Source organism: Peromyscus californicus, unplaced genomic scaffold, assembly GCF_007827085.1.
Source record: "Peromyscus californicus insignis strain IS unplaced genomic scaffold, ASM782708v3 Scaffold_11__1_contigs__length_118956290, whole genome shotgun sequence".
Classification (NCBI taxonomy): domain Eukaryota; kingdom Metazoa; phylum Chordata; class Mammalia; order Rodentia; family Cricetidae; genus Peromyscus; species Peromyscus californicus.
Window position 1 is genome coordinate 38567418 of NW_026294402.1, and position 22626 is coordinate 38590043.

At 49.3% G+C, this 22626-nt stretch overlaps 1 protein-coding gene across 1 annotated transcript; it reads left to right on the plus strand.

Annotated features, from left to right (window-relative positions):
• The first annotated feature begins 7455 nt into the window (after positions 1–7455).
• Hyou1 (hypoxia up-regulated 1) lies at positions 7456–22116 on the plus strand. The gene is given in 27 exon segments (XM_052758125.1): positions 7456–7571; positions 8526–8623; positions 8833–8926; positions 9078–9156; positions 9460–9614; positions 9748–9824; positions 10128–10309; positions 10567–10682; positions 12765–12957; positions 13100–13234; positions 13355–13437; positions 13561–13693; positions 13859–14046; positions 14317–14455; positions 16094–16154; positions 16314–16393; positions 16805–16990; positions 17118–17290; positions 17603–17690; positions 17796–17918; positions 18087–18220; positions 18337–18421; positions 18568–18777; positions 18779–18801; positions 18892–18950; positions 20421–20471; positions 20739–22116. Coding segments are annotated over 26 exon segments (3000 nt in total). The 5' UTR covers positions 7456–7571; positions 8526–8532; the 3' UTR covers positions 20801–22116.
• The last annotated feature ends 510 nt before the right edge of the window (positions 22117–22626 follow it).

Genomic DNA, 22626 nt, shown 5'->3' on the forward strand with positions numbered 1-22626 from the left:
GGTTGGGGCAGGAAGATTGCCAGAGTTCAAGGCTAGCCTAAGAGACTCTGTCTCAAAAAAAAAAAAAAAAAAAAAAAAAGAAAGAAAGAAAGAATCAACAGTAACCAGTCCTCAATTTCAGGTAGCAAATTATACCTAACAGTGGTTTTGCTTTTTCATAGAGTCCTTTTTGCAGCCAACTGCAAAAAGAGGTATAATTATCCTAGGGAGAAGTGATTCCCCAGCCAAAAACATCAAAGTTATTTGAAAATAAAACATGAGTTCTTCGTTTTCCTGATCTTTAATTAGATGGTTTTCTGGGGCCTGAGGGTAAGGTACACTTGTCAGAACACACACCAGGATTGGTCTGTAAGTCCTGCTTTTCTAACCTAGGAATGTCAGTCAGGCGAAGAAGATAAACAGGTATGGGAACAGATTCATTTACAGTTTTGAATACAGAGAATTCCAGTTCTGAAGGAATTCAAGAATCAATATAAACTTTAAAAATGTTTCTTCTCTCGTGGCACATGCCTTTAATCCCAGCACTTGGGAGGCAGAGGCAGGGGGATCTCTGTGAGTTCAAGGCCAGCATGGTCTACAGAGCGAGATCCAGGAAAGGTGAAAAGCTACACAGAGAAACCCTGTCTCGAAAAACCAAAAAAAAAAAAAATGTTTCTTCTGTTACTTTATGAGTATGGGTGTTTTCCCTGCATGTATGTGCACTGTGTTCTTGAGGTACCCACAAAAGTCAGAAGAGGGCACTAGATCTCCTGGAAATGGAGTTACAGACAGTTGTGAGCCACTATGTGGGTGCTGGGACTCGAACCCAGGTCCTCTTGAAAAGAAGTCGTTTCTGACCTCTGAGGTCACCAGGAAGACATGTGGTGCATAAACATATATGCAAGAATATTCATATACATAAAATAAAATAAATTAATTAAAAATATATTTTTAAATAGTTTTAAAAGGCTAGAGATGTACCTATGTGGGTAGAACTCCTATCTTGTATGGAAGTGGCACTAGTTTTAACCCCTAATGCCAGGGGTGGGGAAAGGTACAATTCAGAGTCAAAAGCTGAAGCCTAGCATGGTAGTACACACTCATGATCCCAGCATTTGGTAGCCTGAGACAGGAGGATCACAGGAACTCTGAGGCCAATGTAGGATACACAGTGAGTTTGAGGCCAGTTTGCACAATACCCTGTCTCAAATTTTTTTAAAAAATTAGGGACTAGCCCAGAGGTGGTAGCTCACACCTTTAATCCCAGCACTTGAGAGGCAGAGGCAGGTGGATCTCTGTGAATTTGAAGCCAGCCTGGTCTACAGAGTGAGTTCCAGGACAGCCAAGGCTGCTATACAGAGAAACCCTGTCTTGAAAAACCAAGAAAAAAAAAAGTGTGTGTGTGTGTGTGTGTGTGTGTGTGTGTGTGTAGGGGGGTGATAAGATCAATGGTTCCCAACCTTCCTAATGCTGCGACCCTTTAATACAGTTCCTCATGTAATGGTGACCTCAACCATAAAATTATTTCATTGCTCCTTCATAACTGTAATTTTGCTAAAGTTATGAATCGTAATGTAAATATCTGCTATGCAAAATACCTGATATGTATCTGGGCAGAAAAAAATGCCTGATGTGTGACCCCGTATGTGAACACCAGTGGGCTAGCAAGACGGCTCAGCAGTGAGGTGTGGTGATATTTTATTTGTGCACCCCAATAAAACTTATCTGGGGAATCAGAGAACAGAGCCAGCTACCAAATTAGACATAGAGGTCAGGCGTGGTGGCACACACCTTTAATCCTATCACTCGGGAGGCAGAGATCTGTCTGGATCTCTGTGAGTTCAGGACCACACTGGGAACAGAGCCAGGTGTGGTGGCACACACCTTTAATCCCATCACTTGAGATCACATGTCTTTGCTGGGGAAGGATACAGGTCTTTAATCCCAAGAAGTAATATGGCAGAACATAGAAAGGTATATAAGGTGTGAGGAAACAGGAACTTCGCTAAGGATCTCAGTCAGAGGATTCGTGGAGTTGGTGGCTGTGGCTTGTTCTGTTTCTCTAATCTTTCAGTATTCACCCCAATATCTGGCTCCGGGTTTTTTATTAATAAGATGGTTTAGCAATTTGTGTTACAGTTAAGAGTACTTGTTCTTTTGGAGGATCCAGGTTTGGTTCCCAGCACCCATGTAGCAGCTAAAGAAAGGCTGGCGGTAACTCTAATTCTAGAATCTATGATCTGATGCCATCTTCTGGCCTCCTGAGGAACTGCATTTCATTGCACATGGATGCTTGCCAGAAAAATTTACTATAAATATATAAAATAAATATAAATAAACACTTTTTTTTTTGGTTTTTTGAGACAGGGTTTCTCTGTGTAGCTTTGTGCCTTTCCTGGAACTCGATTTGTAGACCAGGCTGGCCTCACAGAGATCCGCCTGCCTCTGCCTCCCAAGTGCTGGGACTAAAGGCACGCGCCACCACCGCCCAGCAAATAAACACTTTTTTAAAACAAAAAAATATGTAAGAAAGAAAAGAGACTGAGCCAATGTAACAACCCGCCTCCCACCAAAAAACAAAAATCCAGAATAGCGGCATATGCCTATAATCCTAGGACGTGGAAGGTAGAGACAGGAAGAAACAATTCAAAACAACCTCAGCTGAGTTCAGGCTGGGCTACAGAAGACCTATCTTAAAAGATTTTAAAAGAGCTGGAGAGCTGGCTAGTAGTGAAGAACATTTGCTCCTCTTGTAGAGGACCCGCGTTCTGTTTTCAGCACCCACGTGGTGACTCACAGCCATCCATAACTGCAGTTCCAGGGGCTCTGGATCTGACCTCTTATGGCCTCCTTGGGCACTGTGCATACATGTTACACATGCAAGCAGGTAAATTCTCATACACAGAACAGAAATGAATCTTTAATTTTTTTTTCTTTAAAAAAAAGTCAAGCTGGGCACTGGTGGCACATGCCTTTAATCCCAGCATTCCAGAGGCAGAGGCAGGAGATCTCTGTGTGAGTTCAAGACCAGCCTGGTCTACAAAGCAAGTTCCAAGACAGCTTGGGCTGTTACACAGAGAAACCCTGACTGGAGGGTGGGGGTGGTAGTAGCAGTTCACATATATCATTTCAGCATTTGGGAATGTCAGTAAAACATCCATGAATAAAGCTGAGTGAGGAGCCGGGCGGTGGTGGCGCACGCCTTTAATCCCAGCACTCGGGAGGCAGAGCCAGGCGGATCTCTGTGAGTTCGAGGCCAGCCTGGGCTACCAAGTGAGTTCCAGGAAAGGCGCAAAGCTACACAGAGAAACCCTGTCTCGAAAAACCAAAAAAAAAAAAAAAAAAAAAGCTGAGTGAGGAGAATTCTGAGAGCTTGTGAGAAAACTCCAAGAAAACAAAAGGAGAGTCTTGTAACCTCTGTTACTCCATAACATGGGTTGTTCTTGGAATGTGCTTGCATGTCCTTCCCAGGTAGAATAAATAGGAGTGGGTTTGCTTGGGATTACACATTGCTATTACTTTTGTTATTCAGAGATGTTTCCAAGCACAGGTTGTCCTTGTGACTATATACAACCTAAACTCACATGAACATGTCTTGCCTTTGTAACTGTATACAGCTTGAACTCAAGTGAACTTTGCTTATATGACCTTGCTTAACCCTCAGAATATCAACTGTCTAATGCTCTGAATAAAGTTGGCTATTGCATGAGACTTTAGTCTGCTTCATTTTTTCTTTTTTAAAGATGTATTTATTTATTATGTAACAGCGCTCTATCTGCATGGCCAGAAGAGGGCACCAGTTCTCATTAGAGATGGTTGTGAACCAACACGTGGTTGCTGGGAATTGAACTCAGAACCTCTGGAAGAACAGCCAGTGCTCTTAACCTCTGAGCCATCTCTCCAGCCCAGTCTGCCTCATTTTTAGGCTCTGCTCTCCCAGGCTCACCCACCAACTAGGGCAGTAAGAAGGAGGCTAAGCAGGACTGCTAAGAGTTCCAAGACGTCATTGGATACATAGTTAGACTCTTTATCTTAAATAGACAAGAACAACTGAGCAGAAGAATCAAATCCCTAAAAATACAAGTGTAAGCAGGGGCTGGAGAGATGGTCCAGCTATGAGGAGCACTGGATGTTCTTCCAGAGGACCAGGCTGGGATTTTATCTTTGCATTCTTTTTCTTACGTTGTTACTGTTTTCTTCAATAACCATAGGTGATTTTTCTCTGTGTTCTAAAAACATAAAAAACCAATCTGGCTTCTATTCTGTTAAAAATAGGTAGTTTCTCTCAGCTGGGTGGTTGTGGTGCACACCCTTATTCCTGGCACTGGGGAGGCAGAGGCAGGTGAATCTCTGTTAGTTCGAGGCCAGCCTGGTCTACAGATTGAGTACCAGGACAGCCAGGGATACACAGAGAAACCCTGTCAATAATAATAATAATAATAATAATAATAATAATAATAATAATAAGATGATGATGATGATGCTGAAGAAGGAAAAGAAAAAGAAAGGCAGAGAAAGAAAATAGGTTCTCTCCCTGCAGAAGGCACAACAAAGTCAAACTTTGAAGCTTTTTATGTAACTTTTTTTTTATTAGTTTATAACATACAGATAGTACTAGAGCCCACTGAAATTGCACAATCAGGACATATCTTTTGCAATCAGCAATGGGAGTTGCCAGCACTCCAGAAGCCCGCCTACTGACTTCTTTGGAACACTACCTTTCTTAAGGGAAAGCACAGCCCTCACTTTCATGACCATTTGCCTCCTGTAAATTGTGTACAGATGAAACACACAGCATGTATACTTTGGCTGGGTTTCTTTCTGGCCAGGTAGCCTAGCCTGGTCTTGAACTCTAGATCCTTCTACCTCGTTCTGCTAACTCCCGGGAGTACAGGTCTGTGCTGCTGTCCCCCATTTGTGTTCCCTTTGATCTTGTCAGTTTAGCCCCTACCCCTGCAGGACAGCGATGTTCTTTCCTGGGATTTCTGCACAGTGCCAGAGAGGAGCTACATTAACCAGTTGTTCCCGATTGGAACAGTGAGTTTTTCAGCCAAGGTCAATCCAAATCAGGCATCTTTACGTGAACATTTTCCATCGTTCTACAACTTGTTCTTGTGAAATACTGTTCTCTTTTCTGGGTAAAAACAAAAACAGGCGGCTCCCTAGAGCTCTCACACCTGCTACACCTCCCAAGGGGACAGATATGGAGGCTGAGGACTGTAATGGCAATAGCACTGTCTCCATCAAGGGTATTCTGGGGGTAATAGTTCTCCCAGGAACAGGAAACAGCCTCCAGATGAGCAATCAACTGATAGGTTTAATAGTACATGGAACCATTGGACAGAGTTAACTGTAGCTTCTCCGGGGGGCAAAGAAATAAGGATGGAAGTAATGTATTGCCTCTTTGACCAAAAGTGGAGTTACTGTTGAGAAGCAAAATATTTTTCCATGCAGTTAAACAATGGAGGGGTGGAGCCAAGAGGACTGAGTTCAAGGCGAGCCTACATGAGACCCTGCCTCAAAACTGAAAAACAAAATAGAATCAAAACAAAAATAGAAGCTAGGCATAGTGGCACATACTCATAATCCCAGCACTCAAGAGGCAGAATCTTAGGCAGGTAGGTTGCCTCAAATTCATGGTCAGTAGCCAAACTCATCTACATGTTGCGGGGGGAGGGCAAAACAGCTTGACTACACAGCTGCCTTGACAAGCTTCGTGGCCCAGAAACTAAGTAGGCAACATCCAGATCCAGGAAAAGCCACCCAGGGATGGGGAAGTGTACCTGACATCCCAAACATTCCAACCATTAGATAAGGTTAGATAAAAGAGCCAGATATTCTAGAGTCTAGCACACACCTATTTCTCCTTTTTGCTGTTACCCCCAGACAATGTCCAGAACCCTGGAAATTCCTTCACCCCAACCTCTAATATGATAAAAACCCTACCCTGCCTGGGCTAGGGGCTCTCTGCTCTCACTGCTGTGTTGGACAGACAGAGAGCCACTTTCAAGCTTGAAATAAAGGCTCTTTGCTTTTACATACGAGATTCGGTCTCTGTGGTAGTCTTTTGGGGGTCCCTGCAATCTGGGCATCACATATAGTGAGTACCTGTCCAATACAGACTAGCACTGCATAGTAGGACCTTGTTTAAAAAAAAAAAAAAAAAAAAGTCTGGCGGTGGTGGCACACGCCTTTAATCCCAGCACTCAGGAGGCAGAGGCTAGCAGATCTCTGTGAGTTCAAGGCCAGCCTGGTTGGTCTACAAAGTGAGAAGATCCATCTGCCTCTGCCTCCTGAATGATGGGATGAAAGATGTTTACCATCACCTGGCTTCTATTTGTTTTTTAAATAATTTATTTACTTTCATTTTATGTGCATTGGTGTTTTGCCTGCATGTTTTGCCTGTTTGTGTGAGGGTGTCAGATCTAGGAGTTACAGACAGTTGTTAGCTGCCGCGTGGTGCTGGGAATTGAACCCAGGTCCTCTGGAAGAGCAATCAGTGCTCTTAACCGCTGAGCCATCATTCCAACCCTGTATTTTTAATTTACATATCACTTGAATACTGATTTTTTTTTTGAACGGTGCTGTAAAGTATGTGCACTTTCCTAGGACCGCATTTCTACCGGACCAAAACTTAATAGAAAGGGGAGAGAGGAGTGAAAAATGGCTGGGGAGACGGGTGTATTAGAACTTTTTTTTTTTTTTGGTTTTTCGAGACAGGGTTTCTCTGTGTAGCTTTGCGCCTTTCCTGGAACTCGCTTTGGAGACCAGGCTGGTCTCGAACTCACAGAGATCCGCCTGGCTCTGCCTCCCGAGTGCTGGGATTAAAGGCGTGCGCCACCACCGCCCGGCTAGAACTTTAATTCTATGACCCAAGCAGTTACACAGAAAGGAAAACACAAGACTTAACGGAACAGAAATACACGAACGATGTACATAATATAGTCAAATAAAGTCTTGTTCCAGTTTAGAATATCATCTCTCCTACTAATGGAGTTCAGAGTTGAAGCCAAGTTCTGTCACAAACACGGTTATCTCCGGCCCATCAGCGAACATCATTTTTGTGGCTTAGGTTTCCTCAATGGGACAGGAAGGTTGGAGTAATGCAGCGTTCCTCTGGTGTCTAGCCAAAGCCCAGGGCAGTATAGCGCTGCCAAACGCACGCGCCTCTTCCGCATCGCCGCAGCGAATGTGCAGCGCAGTTCCATTCTTTCGCGCAGACACCCCCGGCGACTTGAAGAGATCGGAGCACCCGACAGCACCTGCTCGCACGCGGGGTGCCATCGGGCCTCCGCAACGAAGCGTCTAGCACTAAGGCTGGCAGAAGTCCCGCGAGGAGCAACCCGGCCGCGAACCGTGACGTGGCCCAATCCGCAGCCGGCGCCGGCGGTTTTGTTCTAACTGGTGCTCGGGCCCCGCGGCCGCCTCGGGGGCGGAGCCGGAGAGGGGGCGGGCCTACTACGTGGCCCAATGGCAACGCGCGCCGGGCCGCAGGGGTGGGGCCAGGTGTGCGGCGCAGGGCCGAGCAGCGGAGGCGCCAATGAGCGTGCGCCGCGTCCGGGGCCGGCTGGTGCGCGAGACGCCGCGGAGAGGTTGGTGGCTACTGTAACAGTTTGCAAACGGAGGGGAGTTGTGAAGGGCCTGGGGTTGGGGTCGTGCTGCTGGCCGTGTGGGTACGTCCGCGCCGCACTGATCCTGGAGCCAGGGCCGCGGGAGCTGAAGGCGAGAGCGAGCGGGGGTGAGGATGGAGCAGCAGCCGGGCCGCGGCTCCTAGGGGAGGCAGTGTGCTAGCTTCGGGGGCGGGCCGGTAGCGGGAGCGAGGGCCGCACGGAAACCGGTGCCTTCGGCCCTACAGTTCAGTCGCTGGGCTGCCCCCTCGCAGCTCGGGGTGGGCCGAATCCATTTCCGGGAGTGGGATCTTCCACCTTCGCCAGGTGAGGTTTAGGTGAACACTCTCCCGGCCAGTAACCTTAGCTTGCTTGCACCGCGTCTGCGTGGGCAGTAGGGCCCAGTAGTGGGATGGGCAAGGAGGGTGGGTCGGGAAATACTCAAGGGATGCAGAGGAGGGGACAGGCCCTTCCATGCCAGCCACCCCCAACGTCATCACCTCCCAGTTCCTGTCCAGGCTCATCCTGGCTTTCCCCACCACCAGGGGAGCTCCAGGTGTGAGGTAGTTGAGCGGGTATCAAGGGGTCCCTGGCCCAGCTCCAGGTGTCTGACCGCGCGCACAGTGCCGTGGTGCGCCAGTTACTTGCCTTTACATGGACAGAAAGCAGGTCAAGTCTCCTTCCTATTTGTCCGTCTAAGGATGTGGTGGAGCTAAGGATCCAGGCCCTTTTGCCCAGGCCCAAATGTGGGACACTTGGGGGGGATGTTGAGAATGACTGAAACTCCTCAGGGGAGAAGGGAAGGAGTGCAGGCTGCTCTGCCTTTAGCCAAAAAAGTGCAACAGATAGGCATCTTTGAGCTTGTCTGTTCTGGGATGTGGTTCTGTTTCCTTCTTCACACAGAGCATCCAGTTACAAGTGTTTTTCCTTCTCTGCCAGGGTCATAATGGCAGCCACAGTAAGAAGACAGAGGCCAAGGAGGCTACTCTGTTGGGCCTTGGTGGCTCTCCTCTTGGCAGACCTGTTGGCACTGAGCGGTATGTACCTGGCAGAAGGATCCAAAGAAGAGTAAATTAGTAGTAAGAAGAGGTGCCTTCTCGCGTGTGTGGGGTTGCTGGATGGAGGCTTTTTTCTTTGTCTTTGCCGTGTTTCTCCATAGAACGTAGACTGCTTTATTTGATTTCACCCAGGACGGTGTGGGAAGCAGAGAACTAACAGATAAACATACTGTCTCTTTTCCTTTCAGACACATTGGCTGTGATGTCTGTGGACCTGGGCAGTGAATCCATGAAGGTGGCCATTGTCAAGCCTGGAGTGCCCATGGAGATTGTATTGAACAAGTAAGGCTAGATCTGTGTCAAGGGTGTGTATCTAATTTGTAGTGTCCAAAACAGGCTTGGGTGGCTGAGCCCCTTGTGAGATCGGGAGGCTCCTAGGTTCATACCGTGCTGCAGGAAGCTAGGCAAATGCTGTTTTTTTTTTTTTCCTTAGGGAATCTCGGAGGAAAACTCCAGTGACTGTGACCTTGAAAGAAAATGAAAGGTTTTTAGGTGACAGCGCAGCAGGCATGGTGAGTAGGAGCTCCACAGCCTGACTGGTTCCTCCAGAGGCTGGTCTCTTGTCTATCTTTTTTTTTTTTTTTTTTTTGGTTTTTCGAGACAGGGTTTCTCTGTGTAGCTTTGCGCCTTTCCTGGGACTCACTTGGTAGCCCAGGCTGGCCTTGAACTCACAGAGATCCGCCTGGCTCTGCCTCCCGAGTGCTGGGATTAAAGGCGTGCGCTGCCACCGCCCGGCTCTTGTCTATCTTGATGATGTTAAGAGGCAAGCGAAGGTGGGTTTGGGCCTAAGAACCTACTGGACCTTCTCCTCTCAGGCCATCAAGAACCCAAAGGCTACACTCCGTTATTTCCAGCACCTCCTAGGAAAGCAGGCAGATAACCCTCATGTGGCTCTGTATCGGAAACGTTTCCCAGAACATGAGCTAAGCATTGACCCACAGAGGCAGACTGTGCGCTTCCAGATCAGTCCGTGAGTGTCAAGTGTCCAGTGGGGGAAGGTGGTCTCAGTAGCCCTCCTGGGCTCCATGTTGGCACGTGTTCCCTGTTCGTGATTATTGGTCTTGGTGTTCGGCTTCCCTTGTCTCAACTCCTCCTCTTCTCAGGCAGCTACAATTCTCCCCTGAGGAGGTGCTGGGCATGGTTCTGAACTACTCCCGTTCCTTGGCTGAAGATTTTGCTGGTGAGTATCAAGATGGGGCCAGTGGCAGTGAGCCCCCGAAAATCTGCAGTGACTGTCGAGCAGGGGCACTTGTATTTCTTAGTGACAATTGGACTGTGCCTGAAGATACATTTGATTGTCACAAACTGGAAAGAAGCTACTGGCATTTAGTGAGGAGAGGGCAGGGAAGGCCAGTCAACACCTTGTAGTATATGAGATAGGCCCCAGCCAGAGAATTCCCTGCCTCAGAGTCAGTCGTCCTGAGTCTGGAGATGCTGGTCTGCGATTTGCAGTTGGTGCGATCCTGCTCTTTTTCCTCCGTAGAACAAACCATTAAAGATGCAGTCATCACCGTGCCAGCCTTTTTCAACCAGGCCGAGCGCCGAGCGGTGCTGCAGGCTGCCCGGATGGCCGGCCTCAAGGTGCTGCAGCTTATCAACGACAACACCGCCACTGCCCTCAGCTACGGCGTCTTCCGCCGGAAAGATATCAACTCCACTGCACAGGTGAGCCGAGGAGGCCTCCGGACGGGCGGCCGGATGCACAGTTGCTCAGTCTGAGGATGCAGGGTCCTTGGCCCGCTTTGCATCCTGTTTGCATGGCCATCCCTTGGCAAAGTGTGGCAGTCGCCTCCCTTCAGTCTCCATTGGAGTTGGTCAGCTTTGTGGAAAAAGACGACAGCTCTTTGTCTCCAGGAAGGCAGGGGGACAGGCACCCTGCATTTAATAAGGTTCCCGTGACAGTGCCCTTGGTGTCTCCACAGAATGTCATGTTCTATGACATGGGCTCGGGCAGCACCGTGTGCACCATTGTGACCTACCAAACCGTGAAGACCAAGGAGGCTGGGATGCAGCCGCAGCTGCAGATCCGCGGCGTCGGGTGAGTTTCTAAGACTGCAGGAGGTGGTTTCTCCCTGGATTTCAGGTGCCTTTTTTATGATCCCTGAAGGAACACACTTCCGGGACACAGCATCGTTTCCTGTGGGAGGCTGCTCCCAAAACAGGAAGTGAGAGCAGGAGAGAGCAGGAGAGAGAAGGGGACAGTTTAGGGAGTTTGCAAAGCAGGGAATTTCCTGAACGTGTTGTAAGGAAGTCCACGGGAGTACAGACAGGTTGAGTGTCAGGTGCAGTCGCTCCTGGGTCTCCTGACATACTGAGGTTATGCCTGTTGCTGTCATTATTTCTCTTTCTGCCCCTGTGTCCTTTTACTGAGGTTGAACTTGGGGTCTCTCTCTCTCTCTCTCTCTCTCTCTCTCTCTCTCTCTCTCACACACACACACACACACACACACACACACACACACACACACACGACATAAGCATTCTGCTACTGAACTATCTGTTTCTGTAATTTACTGTGTTGACCAGGTTTGTCAAAAACTTCTGGCAGGTCCTGCCTCTGTCTCTTGACCTACAAAATTTAAAAAACAAACCTTTCTAAATAAGGCAAGGAGGTATGATCCTGGTACTTGGGAGGTAGAGGCAGAAGGATCAGAAATTCAAACTCATCTTCAGCTATTTATGGAGTCCTTGGCCAACCTGGAATACATGAGACACCCCCTATGAAAAAAACAAAGCCTCTTTAATTCTAGAACCTCCTTTTTGAGCTCCTCACTGTTCAGGTAGGAAGTTCTCTTAAGATACTGGTGTCGGGACAATAGCTCAGCAATGGGGGCTGACTTACAGTTCATGGGCTGTAGTCAGTCCACAGGACCACTAAAGAGAAAATGAAATACCGCTATGAGAGTAATCCATTTCTTCAGTGATCTTGCTGGGCCTGTTTGATCCCTGCCTCCTGTAACTGTGGCTGAGCTCTTTATTCTATTTTGGAGATGGTCTTACTACACAGCTCTAGCTGTTTGGAACTCTCTATGTAGACCAGGCTGGCCTTGAACTCAAAAAGATCTGCCTGTCTCTGCCTCCCAAGTGCTGGGGTTAAAGACATGAGCCATGATGCCTGGCTCCTCTTATTCTTAAAGAATATATTTGTCGTTCTTCAGAGCTTGCCATGCATTCTCCTACTTCCTGCTGCAGGGTCTTTAGCAAAACTCTTCTTTCTGTCTAGAATGTTCTTCACTCTTTTTTTTTTCCCCCCCAAGATAGGTTTTCTCTGTGTAACAGTCCTGGCTATCTTGGAAGTCACTTTGTAGACCAGACTTGAACTCACAGAGATCCTCCTACCTCTGCCTACCGAGTGCTGGGATTAAAGGCCTGTGCCCCCACTGCCTGTCCAGCCTCTTCACTCTTCCGTACCTAGTCAGCTCTAGCTCTTCTTGAGGTTTCAGTTCCAGTGTGCTGCTTCAGGGGAGGTTTCTCTGGCTGCTCTGAGTAGTGCAGACTTCCTGTGTGTGGTCCACTGACCTCCTCTACTTTCTTCATTCATTTTGAGATAGGGTCTCACTGTGTAGCCCTTGCTAGCCTGGGAGTTTGTATGTAGAGCAGACTAGCCTCAAACTCAAAGGAACCTACCTGCCTCTGTCTCTCTAATGCTGAGTGCTTCCTTTTTATTTTCCCCCTCTTGGATTTTTCGAGACAGGGTTTGTCTGTGTAGTTTTGGAGCCTGTCCTAGATCTCCCTCTGTAGCCCAGGCTGGCCTCGAACTCACAGAGATCCGCCTGGCTCTGCCTCCCGAGTGCTGGGATTAAAGGTGTGCGCCACCACTGCCCAGCCTGAGTGCTTCTTTTTCAAAAACGTGTATGTGATTTCACCTTTTGGGGTGTTATTGGTCTTTTAGAGTGTAAGCTCCTTGACATTTGGAAACCGTCCCTTCTCCCCACTTCGCTTGCCGCTCACATTCCACTGGCTCCTCAGTCAGCCTGCTGAGTGAGTAGGTAGATGAGCTGCTGCTCTGAATTGCTGTTTGTGTTGTAGAGAGCTGCAGGCACAGGGCTGCTGTCTTTTGTGCCAGTGCGAGTGCCCTCGACTATGTTCTTACACTTTACCTGCTCCCTTTCCTGAACAGGTTTGACCGCACCCTGGGTGGCTTAGAGATGGAGCTTCGGCTGCGGGAACACCTGGCCAAGCTCTTCAATGAGCAGCGCAAGGGCCAGAAAGCCAAGGATGTTCGGGAAAACCCACGTGCCATGGCCAAACTGCTTCGGGAAGCCAATCGTCTGAAAACGGTCCTGAGTGCCAATGCTGATCACATGGCACAGGTGCCCACATAGGAGCTTGGTGGAGGGCAGGCTAGTGGCTCCTCTCCACAAGGGTGGAGAGCCTTTCTTCTTGAGTTCTGTCTTCTCTTGCCCAGAGAGCAGGATCTGGTCGGAACCTCTGAACAGATTCCTCTTCCCACAGATCGAGGGCCTGATGGACGATGTGGACTTCAAGGCAAAAGTGACCCGAGGGGAGTTCGAGGAATTGTGCGCAGACTTGTTTGAGAGAGTGCCTGGGCCTGTGCAGCAGGCACTCCAGAGTGCAGAGATGAGCTTGGTGAGGGCATGGGGAGGCAGGAGTGCCTGCCGGAGTGCCTAGGACACCCACAAGGGGTCAGGGAAAGGCCAGTTCTGAGAAAGGGCATTAACTCCTGCATCTCACCTTCCCCTTCTGCAGGATGAGATTGAGCAGGTGATCCTGGTGGGCGGGGCCACCCGTGTTCCCAAAGTTCAAGAGGTGCTGCTAAAGGCTGTGGGCAAGTGAGTATGGTGTGGGAGGTAGGCCCGGAGTCTAGTTCTGCCTAGCTGTAGGCTGGGCAGCTGCAGGAATGAGGGGAGAGAGCCCACTCCCCAGTGGATGATGCTGAAGCTTGTGTCTCCTAGGGAGGAACTAGGAAAGAACATCAATGCAGATGAAGCAGCCGCCATGGGGGCTGTGTACCAGGCAGCGGCTCTCAGCAAAGCCTTCAAGGTGAAGCCATTTGTTGTACGGGATGCTGTCATGTACCCCATCCTGGTAAGCCTGAGCAGGTGACATACTCCCTCTGCTTCTCCTAGTGAGATCTCTGTTTACCTCAACCTGTCCCTTTTTCTCTATACCGAGAGAGATCCCGTGCCCTCACTCCTACTCACAGAACCTTCCCTGGTCCTCCACTGCACCTTCTCTTTGCCTCTTGTGTAGGTGGAGTTCACAAGGGAGGTGGAGGAGGAGCCTGGGGTTCGAAGTCTGAAGCACAATAAACGTGTGCTCTTCTCCAGAATGGGGCCCTACCCTCAGCGCAAAGTCATCACCTTTAACCGCTACAGCCATGATTTCAACTTTCACATCAACTACGGTGACCTGGGCTTCCTGGGGCCTGAGGATCTTCGGTGAGGGGCGGGGGCAGGATGGCACCTCCAGGGAGTGTGGGAGGTGTGCCTGCCAGATGGATGACCTAAGGATGGGGAGGGGAGTGTGGGGCTTACAGGGCTGAGAGTGGGCTAGGGTCGAGGTATGAACAACTTGTCTTGGAGAGAGGGTTCATCCTTCTGAGTGTCCTGTGTAGGGCTCCTGACATCTTGTGCCAGTAGGCCACGTGGTATGGAGTTGGAGTTGGGACAAGTGGGTCTCCTCAAACCCTTCTTTTCCTTCTTAACCAGGGTATTTGGCTCTCAGAATCTGACCACAGTGAAGCTAAAAGGTGTGGGAGAGAGCTTCAAGAAATATCCCGACTATGAGTCCAAAGGCATCAAGGCCCACTTCAACCTGGATGAGAGTGGGGTGCTCAGTTTAGATAGGGTAAGAGCAAACGGGAATCCTTATCAGGGTAGGGGTGGTGAACCTTGGTCCCACCAGCCTCCCAGAGTGGGTTTCATAGGATAAGCACAAAGCATTTTGGGAGCAGAGCTAATGAATCTTGGCCTTAAACACAGTGAAACAATGGGGCTGTTTGTGGCCAGAACATGTTGATGATCACTGGAACTTTTTTGGGGAGAGTGGGGGGGGATTTCGAGACAGGGTTTCTCTGTGTAGCTTTGTGCCTTTTCCTGGAACTCACTCTGTAGTCCAGGCTAGCCTTGAACTCACAGAGATCCACCTGCCTCTGCCTCCCGAGTGCTGGGATTAAAGGCAGGCGCCACCACCGCCCAGCGATCACTATAACTTTATTAGAGAGATACAGATTTTTTGTAACTGTGTTTTGCCTGTGCTAGTGTATGTCTGTGCTAGTGTATGTCTGTGCTAGTGCTCTTAACTGTTGAGCCGTCTCTCCAACCCCTTAACACTTTTTGAGTGTGTATGTATATGATGGAGGGTGGGGTGCAGGCATGCCACGGTGTGTGTGGAGGCCAGGGGAAGTGAGTTGGTTTTTTTCTCCTTTTACCTTTGGTGAGAGTAAGCACCCTTTACCTGCTAAGCCACTTTGCCAGCCCAGAGGACCTCCTCACCCCACCCCCCCTTTTTAAAATTTTATTTTTGTTGTTTTTTGAGATGAGGTTTCTCTGGCTGTCCTGGACTCACTCTGTAGACAAGGCTGGGCTCTGACTCAGAGATCCACCTGCCTCTGCCTCCCAAGTGCTGGGAGTAAAGGTGTGTGCCACCACTGCCCAGCTGAGAAAATGCTTTTTAAATTTAATTTAAAATAAAATGTGTATGGGTATTTTGCCTGCACATATGTTTCATCATATGTGTGTCTGATGCCCAAGGAGACCAGAAGAGAGTGTCAGATCCTCTGGAACTTGGAGTTAGAGCTACCATGTCAGTGCTGGGAATATCTGAGTACTCTGGAGAATCAGCCTATGCTGTTAGCTGCTGAGCCATTTCTTCAGCCTCCAGATAAGCCCATTTCTTTTTGGTTTTTCTTTTCTTTTCTTTTTGGTTTTTCGAGACAGCATTTCTCTGTGTAGTTTTGGTGCTTGTCCTGGATCTTTCTCTGTAGACCAGGCTGACCTCGAACTCACAGAGATCCACCTGGTTTTGCCTCCCAAGTGCTGGGATTAAAGGCATGCACCACCACCGCCCAGCAGATAAGCCCATTTCTTTTTTTTTTTTTTTTTGGTTTTTCGAGACAGGGTTTCTCTGTGTAGCTTTGCGCCTTTCCTGGAACTCGCTTTGGAGACCAGGCTGGCCTCGAACTCACAGAGATGATAAGCCCATTTCTAAAGAGTAATTTTGAGTTAATATCTTCTGGCACACTGGGAAACTGTGGTCCATTTCCAAGTGGAGACATGGGGGGCTGTAAGGAGAGGAGAGAGAGCCGGCCTGAGAGGGCTGCACTTAAAGGGGGTGTGGCCATCCAGGAGTCTTAGAAAAGGAAGGAGAGAAAGTAGTCCCCAGGGCTGCAAGTCATTTTGTATTCCTAGTGTATGCCTAAGCAGCATGCTTATGAAACAGTGTGGGTTACTCTGCAGCTCTTTATTTGAACCTATTTCAAAATAGGTGGAGTCTGTATTTGAGACCCTGGTGGAGGACAACCCAGAGGAAGAATCAACTCTTACCAGTAAGATGCAAATGGGCTCCTGTGTGTGTGCAAGTGTGTGTGAGCAAGCGAGAGTGAACATACATGTGTGCTTGGGGGAGGTAATGGCATTGTTGTTGGGGTAGGAAGTGGGTTCACTGCTTGATTTCCTCTTGAACCTCTGGGCTTCCTTCTTCCTAGAACTTGGCAACACCATTTCCAGCCTGTTTGGAGGTGGTTCCTCATCAGATGCCAAAGAGAATGGTACTGATTCTGTCCAGGTAAGGGCAGAGAAGCCTGGTGAATAGCAAGGGGTTGGGGTAATGTAGACAAACAGGAGAGTCTGGTGGGCATCCCAGCTGCCTGCACTCACTGGACCTCAGTGGTCCTCATCTTGTCTCTCCTCAGCCTATGACAGGTTGCTCTACTCCTGCTCCATTAGATGGAGCCATTACCAGAGCCTAAGGCTTATTGTTCTCATTCTCGCCTACCTCCCCTTTGTTAACCTGTATTTCTGCAAATTCCAACAGCCCCTGACTGTTTGTCCACAGTGTCATCTGCTTGTCCCCAGGTTTCATCATGAGCCATGTTTCCTTTCCAAGCAGAGGAGCTGATATGGTCAAGGCTGAACATGGCCATAGGCTCAGCTAGTGGAGTATATAACCTCTGGGTTTTCTGTAATTGTCTCCCAGGAGGAAGAGGAGAGCCCTACCGAGGGGAGCAAGGATGAACCTGGAGAGCAGGGGGAGCTTAAGGAGGAAACTGAAGCCCCCGTGGAAGATACCTCTCAGCCTCCACCCGCTGAGCCGAAGGGTGATGCAGCCCCTGAGGGAGAAAAACCTGAAGAAAAAGAAAGTGGGGACAAGTCTGGGGCCCAGGTGAGCTAGCTGCAGAGGAAGACCGTGGGATCCAGGGCTAAGAGTAAATGGGAGCTGCTTTGTTCGTGCCCCCTGGGGGAGGGGGCAGCTAATGTTTTTTCCTGACATCACTGCTCTTTCCCCTCAGAAGCCAGATGAGAAGGGGCAGGCAGGGCCTGAGGGTGTCCCTCCAGCTCCTGAGGAAGGAAAAAAACAGAAACCTGCCCGGAAGCAGAAAATGGTGGAGGAGATAGGTGTGGAGCTGGCTGTCTTGGACCTGCCAGACTTGCCAGAGGATGAGCTGGCTCGTTCTGTGCAGAAGTAAGTGCTGTGTGTGTGTGTGTGTGTGTGTGTGTGTGTGTAAGGTGAGCAGGGTGGGTGTGGAAAGGCGATCCTGGAAGGGCTCCCAGTGTGTGTGTGTGTGTGTGTGTGTGTGTGTGTGTGGAAGGTGAGCAGGGTGGGTGTGGAAAGGCGATCCTGGAAGGGCTCCCAGTGTGTGTGTGTGTGTGTGTGTGTGTGTGTGTGTGTGTGTGTGTGTGTGTGGAAGGTGAGCAGGGTGGGTGTGGAAAGGCGATCCTGGAAGGGCTCCCAGTTCCAACCCCACCTTACCCCTGCCTTTTGTGCATTCTGCAGACTTGAGGACTTGACCCTCCGAGACCTAGAGAAGCAGGAAAGGGAGAAAGCTGCCAACAGCCTGGAAGCGTTCATCTTTGAGACCCAGGTTAGCAGGCCGTGGGCAGCAGCACTCCCCACTCCGTAACTTGCCCTTAGGGGCATGGGCTCCGATCTTTGCCCCAAAGCTCAGTGTATTTGTGTCCTTTACTAGGACAAGCTCTACCAACCTGAGTACCAGGAAGTGTCCACTGAGGAACAGCGGGAGGAGATCTCTGACAAACTCAGCGCCGCTTCTAACTGGCTGGAAGATGAGGGGTTCGGAGCCACCACTGTGGTGAGGGGTCCCCTGGGGTGTGGCAGGCAAATGGGAGGGCTGGTCTCCCCTTCTAGGGCCAGAGCAAGAAGAGCTGAGGTGTCAGACCATGAAGCAAGATGCAGGACTGGGTCCAGGGTGCTCCTGCTACCTCTTCGACCTTCCTTCTCCTCCTCCTCTGTCCATCAGATGTTGAAGGAGAAGCTGGCTGAGCTGAGAAAGCTATGCCAAGGGCTGTTTTTTCGGGTGGAAGAGCGTAAGAAATGGCCAGAACGACTTTCAGCTCTGGATAATCTCCTCAACCACTCCAGCATTTTCCTCAAGTGAGTACTCCCTGCTTCCTTTCTTCTTTGTGTAGTCCTGCTGAGCCCATGATCCCCCTCTCTGTCAGCCTTCTGGTCCTCTGGCCCAGGCTGATCTTCTCCTCTTTGGCTTCTAGGGGTGCCCGGCTCATCCCAGAGATGGACCAGATCTTCACTGAGGTGGAGATGACAACATTGGAGAAAGTCATCAATGACACCTGGGTAATCACTTTGACCATGTGACTGGTACCCCGGGGTGCTAAGGATGGCAGGGTGATTTCTAGTCAACAGAAGTTGCCTTAACTGGTTGAAAATGACACCTGCCAAATCTATGGCTAGTGCTGAGTCTTCCCTGGCCTCACCCACAGGCCTGGAAGAATACAACTCTGGCCGAGCAGGCCAAACTTCCTGCCACAGAGAAGCCTGTGCTGCTTTCAAAAGACATTGAGGCCAAGATGATGGCCCTGGACCGGGAGGTACAGTATCTCCTCAATAAGGCCAAGTTCACCAAACCCCGACCACGGCCCAAGGACAAGAATGGCACCCGGACAGAACCTCCCCTCAATGCCAGTGCTGGTGGACCAAGGGGAGAAGGTCATTCCCACCTGCAGGTGAGGGAGAGGGTGCTTGGCTCCAGTCACTGGGCAAAGAAAAGCTACCCATCTCTCCTGGGCTGCGGCTAACTCTTGGTTCCCTCCAGGTCAGACTGAAGAGGCAAAGCCCATTTTAGAACCTAACAAAGAAGAGACTGGTAAGTGGGGGAGCTGGATTGGGACATTTCGTTAATCTGGGGGCAGGCAAACTGGCAAGCGTGGTCTATTTCTGCTCAGCCCGTGAATTGTGGGTGGCCTTTAAGTTATTAAGAGTTTTGTTTTCTTTGGAAGGAAAAAAGGCACAGACAGACTAGGGAGGACAGTAGGTAAAGTGTTTAATTGCACAGTGAGGATCAGAGTTCAAATCCTCAGCACCTATATAAATGCCAGGTAGGCATACTGCCCACTTACTCCAGAATGTTGAGGACACAGTTGTCTAGAGCTGGCTGGCTAGCTAATCTAGATGGATGGTAGCTCTGGATTCAAGTGAGAGGACCTTCCTTCAATGTATAAGGTAGGACGCAATGAGGGAGAAGCCCTGTGTCAGTCCCTGTCCTCCATATGCACAGGCAAAACATATACATCCTGGGGGTTTTGGTGGTGGTGGGGTTTTTTTTTGTTTTTTTTGTTTGTTTGTTTGTTTCAAGACAGGATTTCTCTCCGTAGTTTTGGTGCCTGTCCTGGATTTCACTCTGTAGACCAGGCTGGCCTCGAACTCACAGAGGTCCACCTGGCTCTGCCTCCTGAGGGCTGGGATTAAAGGCGTGCACCACCACCCCCGGGCTGTCCCATGGTTGTTGGTTTTTTTAAGCAAAGATTTTCTGGGCATGGTGGCACTTTATTTAATCCCAGCACAGGAGAGGCAGATCTCTGAGTTTGAGGCCAGCCTGTGAGTTCCAGGACAGCCAAAGCTGCTGAGAGATGGTTGAGCTGTTAGAACACTTACTGCTCTTGCAGAGGACCCAGGTTCATAACCATCTGTAACTCCAGTTCCAGGGGTCCAGTGCTCTCGTCTGTCTTCTGCAGGCATCAAGCACTCAAGCACAGATGTGGTACACATACACACATATTTGCAGGCAAAATACTCATACATAAAATGAATTTATCTAACTTAAAATTCAAAAATGGGAGGGGGGAGGGGCTGGAGAGATGGCTCAGTGCTTAAGAGTTCTGGCTGCTCTTGCAGAGAATCCAGTTTGTATTTCCAGCACCTACAGGATGGCTCACAGCTGCCTTTACTCCAGGTCCAGAGGAGCCAGGCCCTCTTCTAGCCTCTGAGGCACATATATAGTACACAGGCATACATGTAGGCAAAACACCCATAAATATTAAATAAAAAATTTAAAAAAGGAGCCAGGCAGTGGTGGCGCACGCCTTTAATCCCAGCACTCGGGAGGTGGAGCCAGTCAGATCTCTGTGAGTTCAAGGCCAGCCTGGTCTACAGAGCAAGATCTAGGACAGGCACCAAAACACAGAGAAACCCTGTCTCGAAAAATAAAAACAAATTAGAAAAAGGCAGAGACCCTAAATGTGTCTCACACATGTTGTAATATTTACTGTCTGGATTTGTATACTCTGTATTAGCATTTTACTTCTTTAGTGACTGACATTTTCCTTCTAAAATGCAGCTACGGAAACAGCAGACTCGGAGCCTCTGGAAATAGGAGGTCCTGGAGCAGGTAAGAGTGAAGCACGGGCCGGGCGGTGGTGGTGCACACCTTTAATCCCAGCACTCAGGAGGCAGAGCCAGGCAGATCTCTGTGAGTTCGAGGCCAGCCTGGGCTACCAAGTGAGTTCCAGGAAAGGCACAAAGCTACACAGGGAAACCCTGTCTCGAAAAACCAAAAAAAAAAAAAAAAGAGTGAAGCACGGGGTGCTGGGCAGCCTGTTAGGGTTGCAGAGGAAGAGAAGAACAGCCTTCTCCTCTTCTTTCCACCATCCCGCAGAATCTGAACAGAAAGAGCAGACGGCAGGACAGAAGCGGCCTTTGAAGAATGACGAACTATAACCCCACCTCCTGTCTCCCCACTTGCCTCCAGCCCCTTCTCCTACCACCTCTATTTATTACACATCAGGGTTGGGGCTGGGGTTGGTCCTGCCATTAGAGGTTCAAGTTCCTTCTCTCAGCTGGGACAGAAGGCGGCTGCTCAGCAGTCCTGGAATAGCTCCATGGGTGAAACCGGATCTCGTTCTGTCCCCAGCTCTGCCCTCTGGTCTCCTACTCTCTGGCCCTGTGTTTGGGAAAAATCACTATTATATCTGAATTGTTTGCCTGTGGGTAAGTGAGAGAATGGCCGCCAGTGGTTGGTGGAGACCTGGTGGTGGGAAGGGTGTTTTGCGACACTAGAGAGTACTCAGTCTTCTCTGAGCATCCTTACATCCTTTCCTGTTCCACAAAATCAGTGTCCTATTTGGGCCAGTGTCTACAGAGCCTCAGTCACCACCGTTGGTTCCTGAGTGCCTCTTTTCTCTCCTCTCTCTCCTCTGTCTTCTCTTCCCTTGCCTTTCCTCCTCACCTCTTTTGTCCTTGCCTTCCCAGTATACACTGGGCTGTGGTCTTTAGCCCACGGCCTTTCGTCATCAGGACTGTGTAAACATGCTCTCAGGCTTCCTGCGACCCCTGGTGGCCAGAGCAAGCAGGGAGCAAGTAAGGGAATCCACTACCCAATGGAAGGAGAGAGAATGTGAAAGCCCTGTAGCCCCTACTGTGGGTTGTTTGGGCCCAGGAAAGTATGTAGAGAGATTGGCAAGGATGCAAGTATCCTGCAGGCACTTGTAATCCTTATCCCCAGTTCCTGGGACACCTACCCCTTCTCTCATGCTTTTTCCCTCTTCCCCCTGGGCTGACCAAAAAAACGTGCTATCTACTGTGAGCCCCCTTCTCAAGACTGAGGGACAGAGAGACCATGGTGTGAATGTAAAAATGCCACCTCACTCTCAGGCAGGCTTGTGGGTAAGGAAGAGGGTAAGGGTTCAACTTCGCAGTGCACCCTGCTCGGAGGGAAAGCCCCTTGCCGTTATGCCCATGTCTAGAGTGCCTGTCCTCCAGTATTGCACCTGGAGCAGGAGCTAGGGCTACTCCACTTCTGGGGCAAAGCAAACCTGGTATGTCAGTCATTTTGTCTCCCCCCCCCCCCCCCAACAACCCCACCTCCCTGTTTTTGCCACATTGGCAGAGGGACCTAAAGGTCCTGTAGTCAGTCCCCTCCTGTGTGTTTGAGTTCTTTCATTAGCAGTTCAGGCTGGTTGGACAGGTTTGAATCAAATTGTACTTTGTTCCACTGTTAATTGAGAAACTGTTTCAATAAAATATTCTTTTCTATAGATTATGTGTTTTGCTTCCTCTCCACCCCCTTTTCTTTTCCCCAAGACAGGGTTTCTTATGTAACCCTGACCATCTAAAGAACTCGCTGTGTAAACCAGGCTGGCCTCGGACTCAGAGATCCACCTGCCTCGGCCTCCTGAGTGCTGGGATTAAAGGTATACACCACCACTTGGCAACATGCTTACATTTCTGACACACTCATGACTTGGGTTGAGTGTGACAATGGTGTTGTGGCTGTATAGGAGAATAGCCTTGTTTTTACAGTAATATGCGGCCCCAAATTGAAATTTGGTGTTTAATGATGCCTGCAGCTTTCATATGCCTTGGTAATGGGCATATTTATGAATATTTATGCAGAGAAATTGGGTAAACTTTACAGTGTTAACATTTGTTGAGAAGTCAATATTATTCTTAAAACTTTGTAGAGTAGGTTTGAGACTTCCCCAAATAAATAAAGAGATCTCTTCATCTGAGTGGTAATTACAGGGGTGATACATACAAGGGGAGGG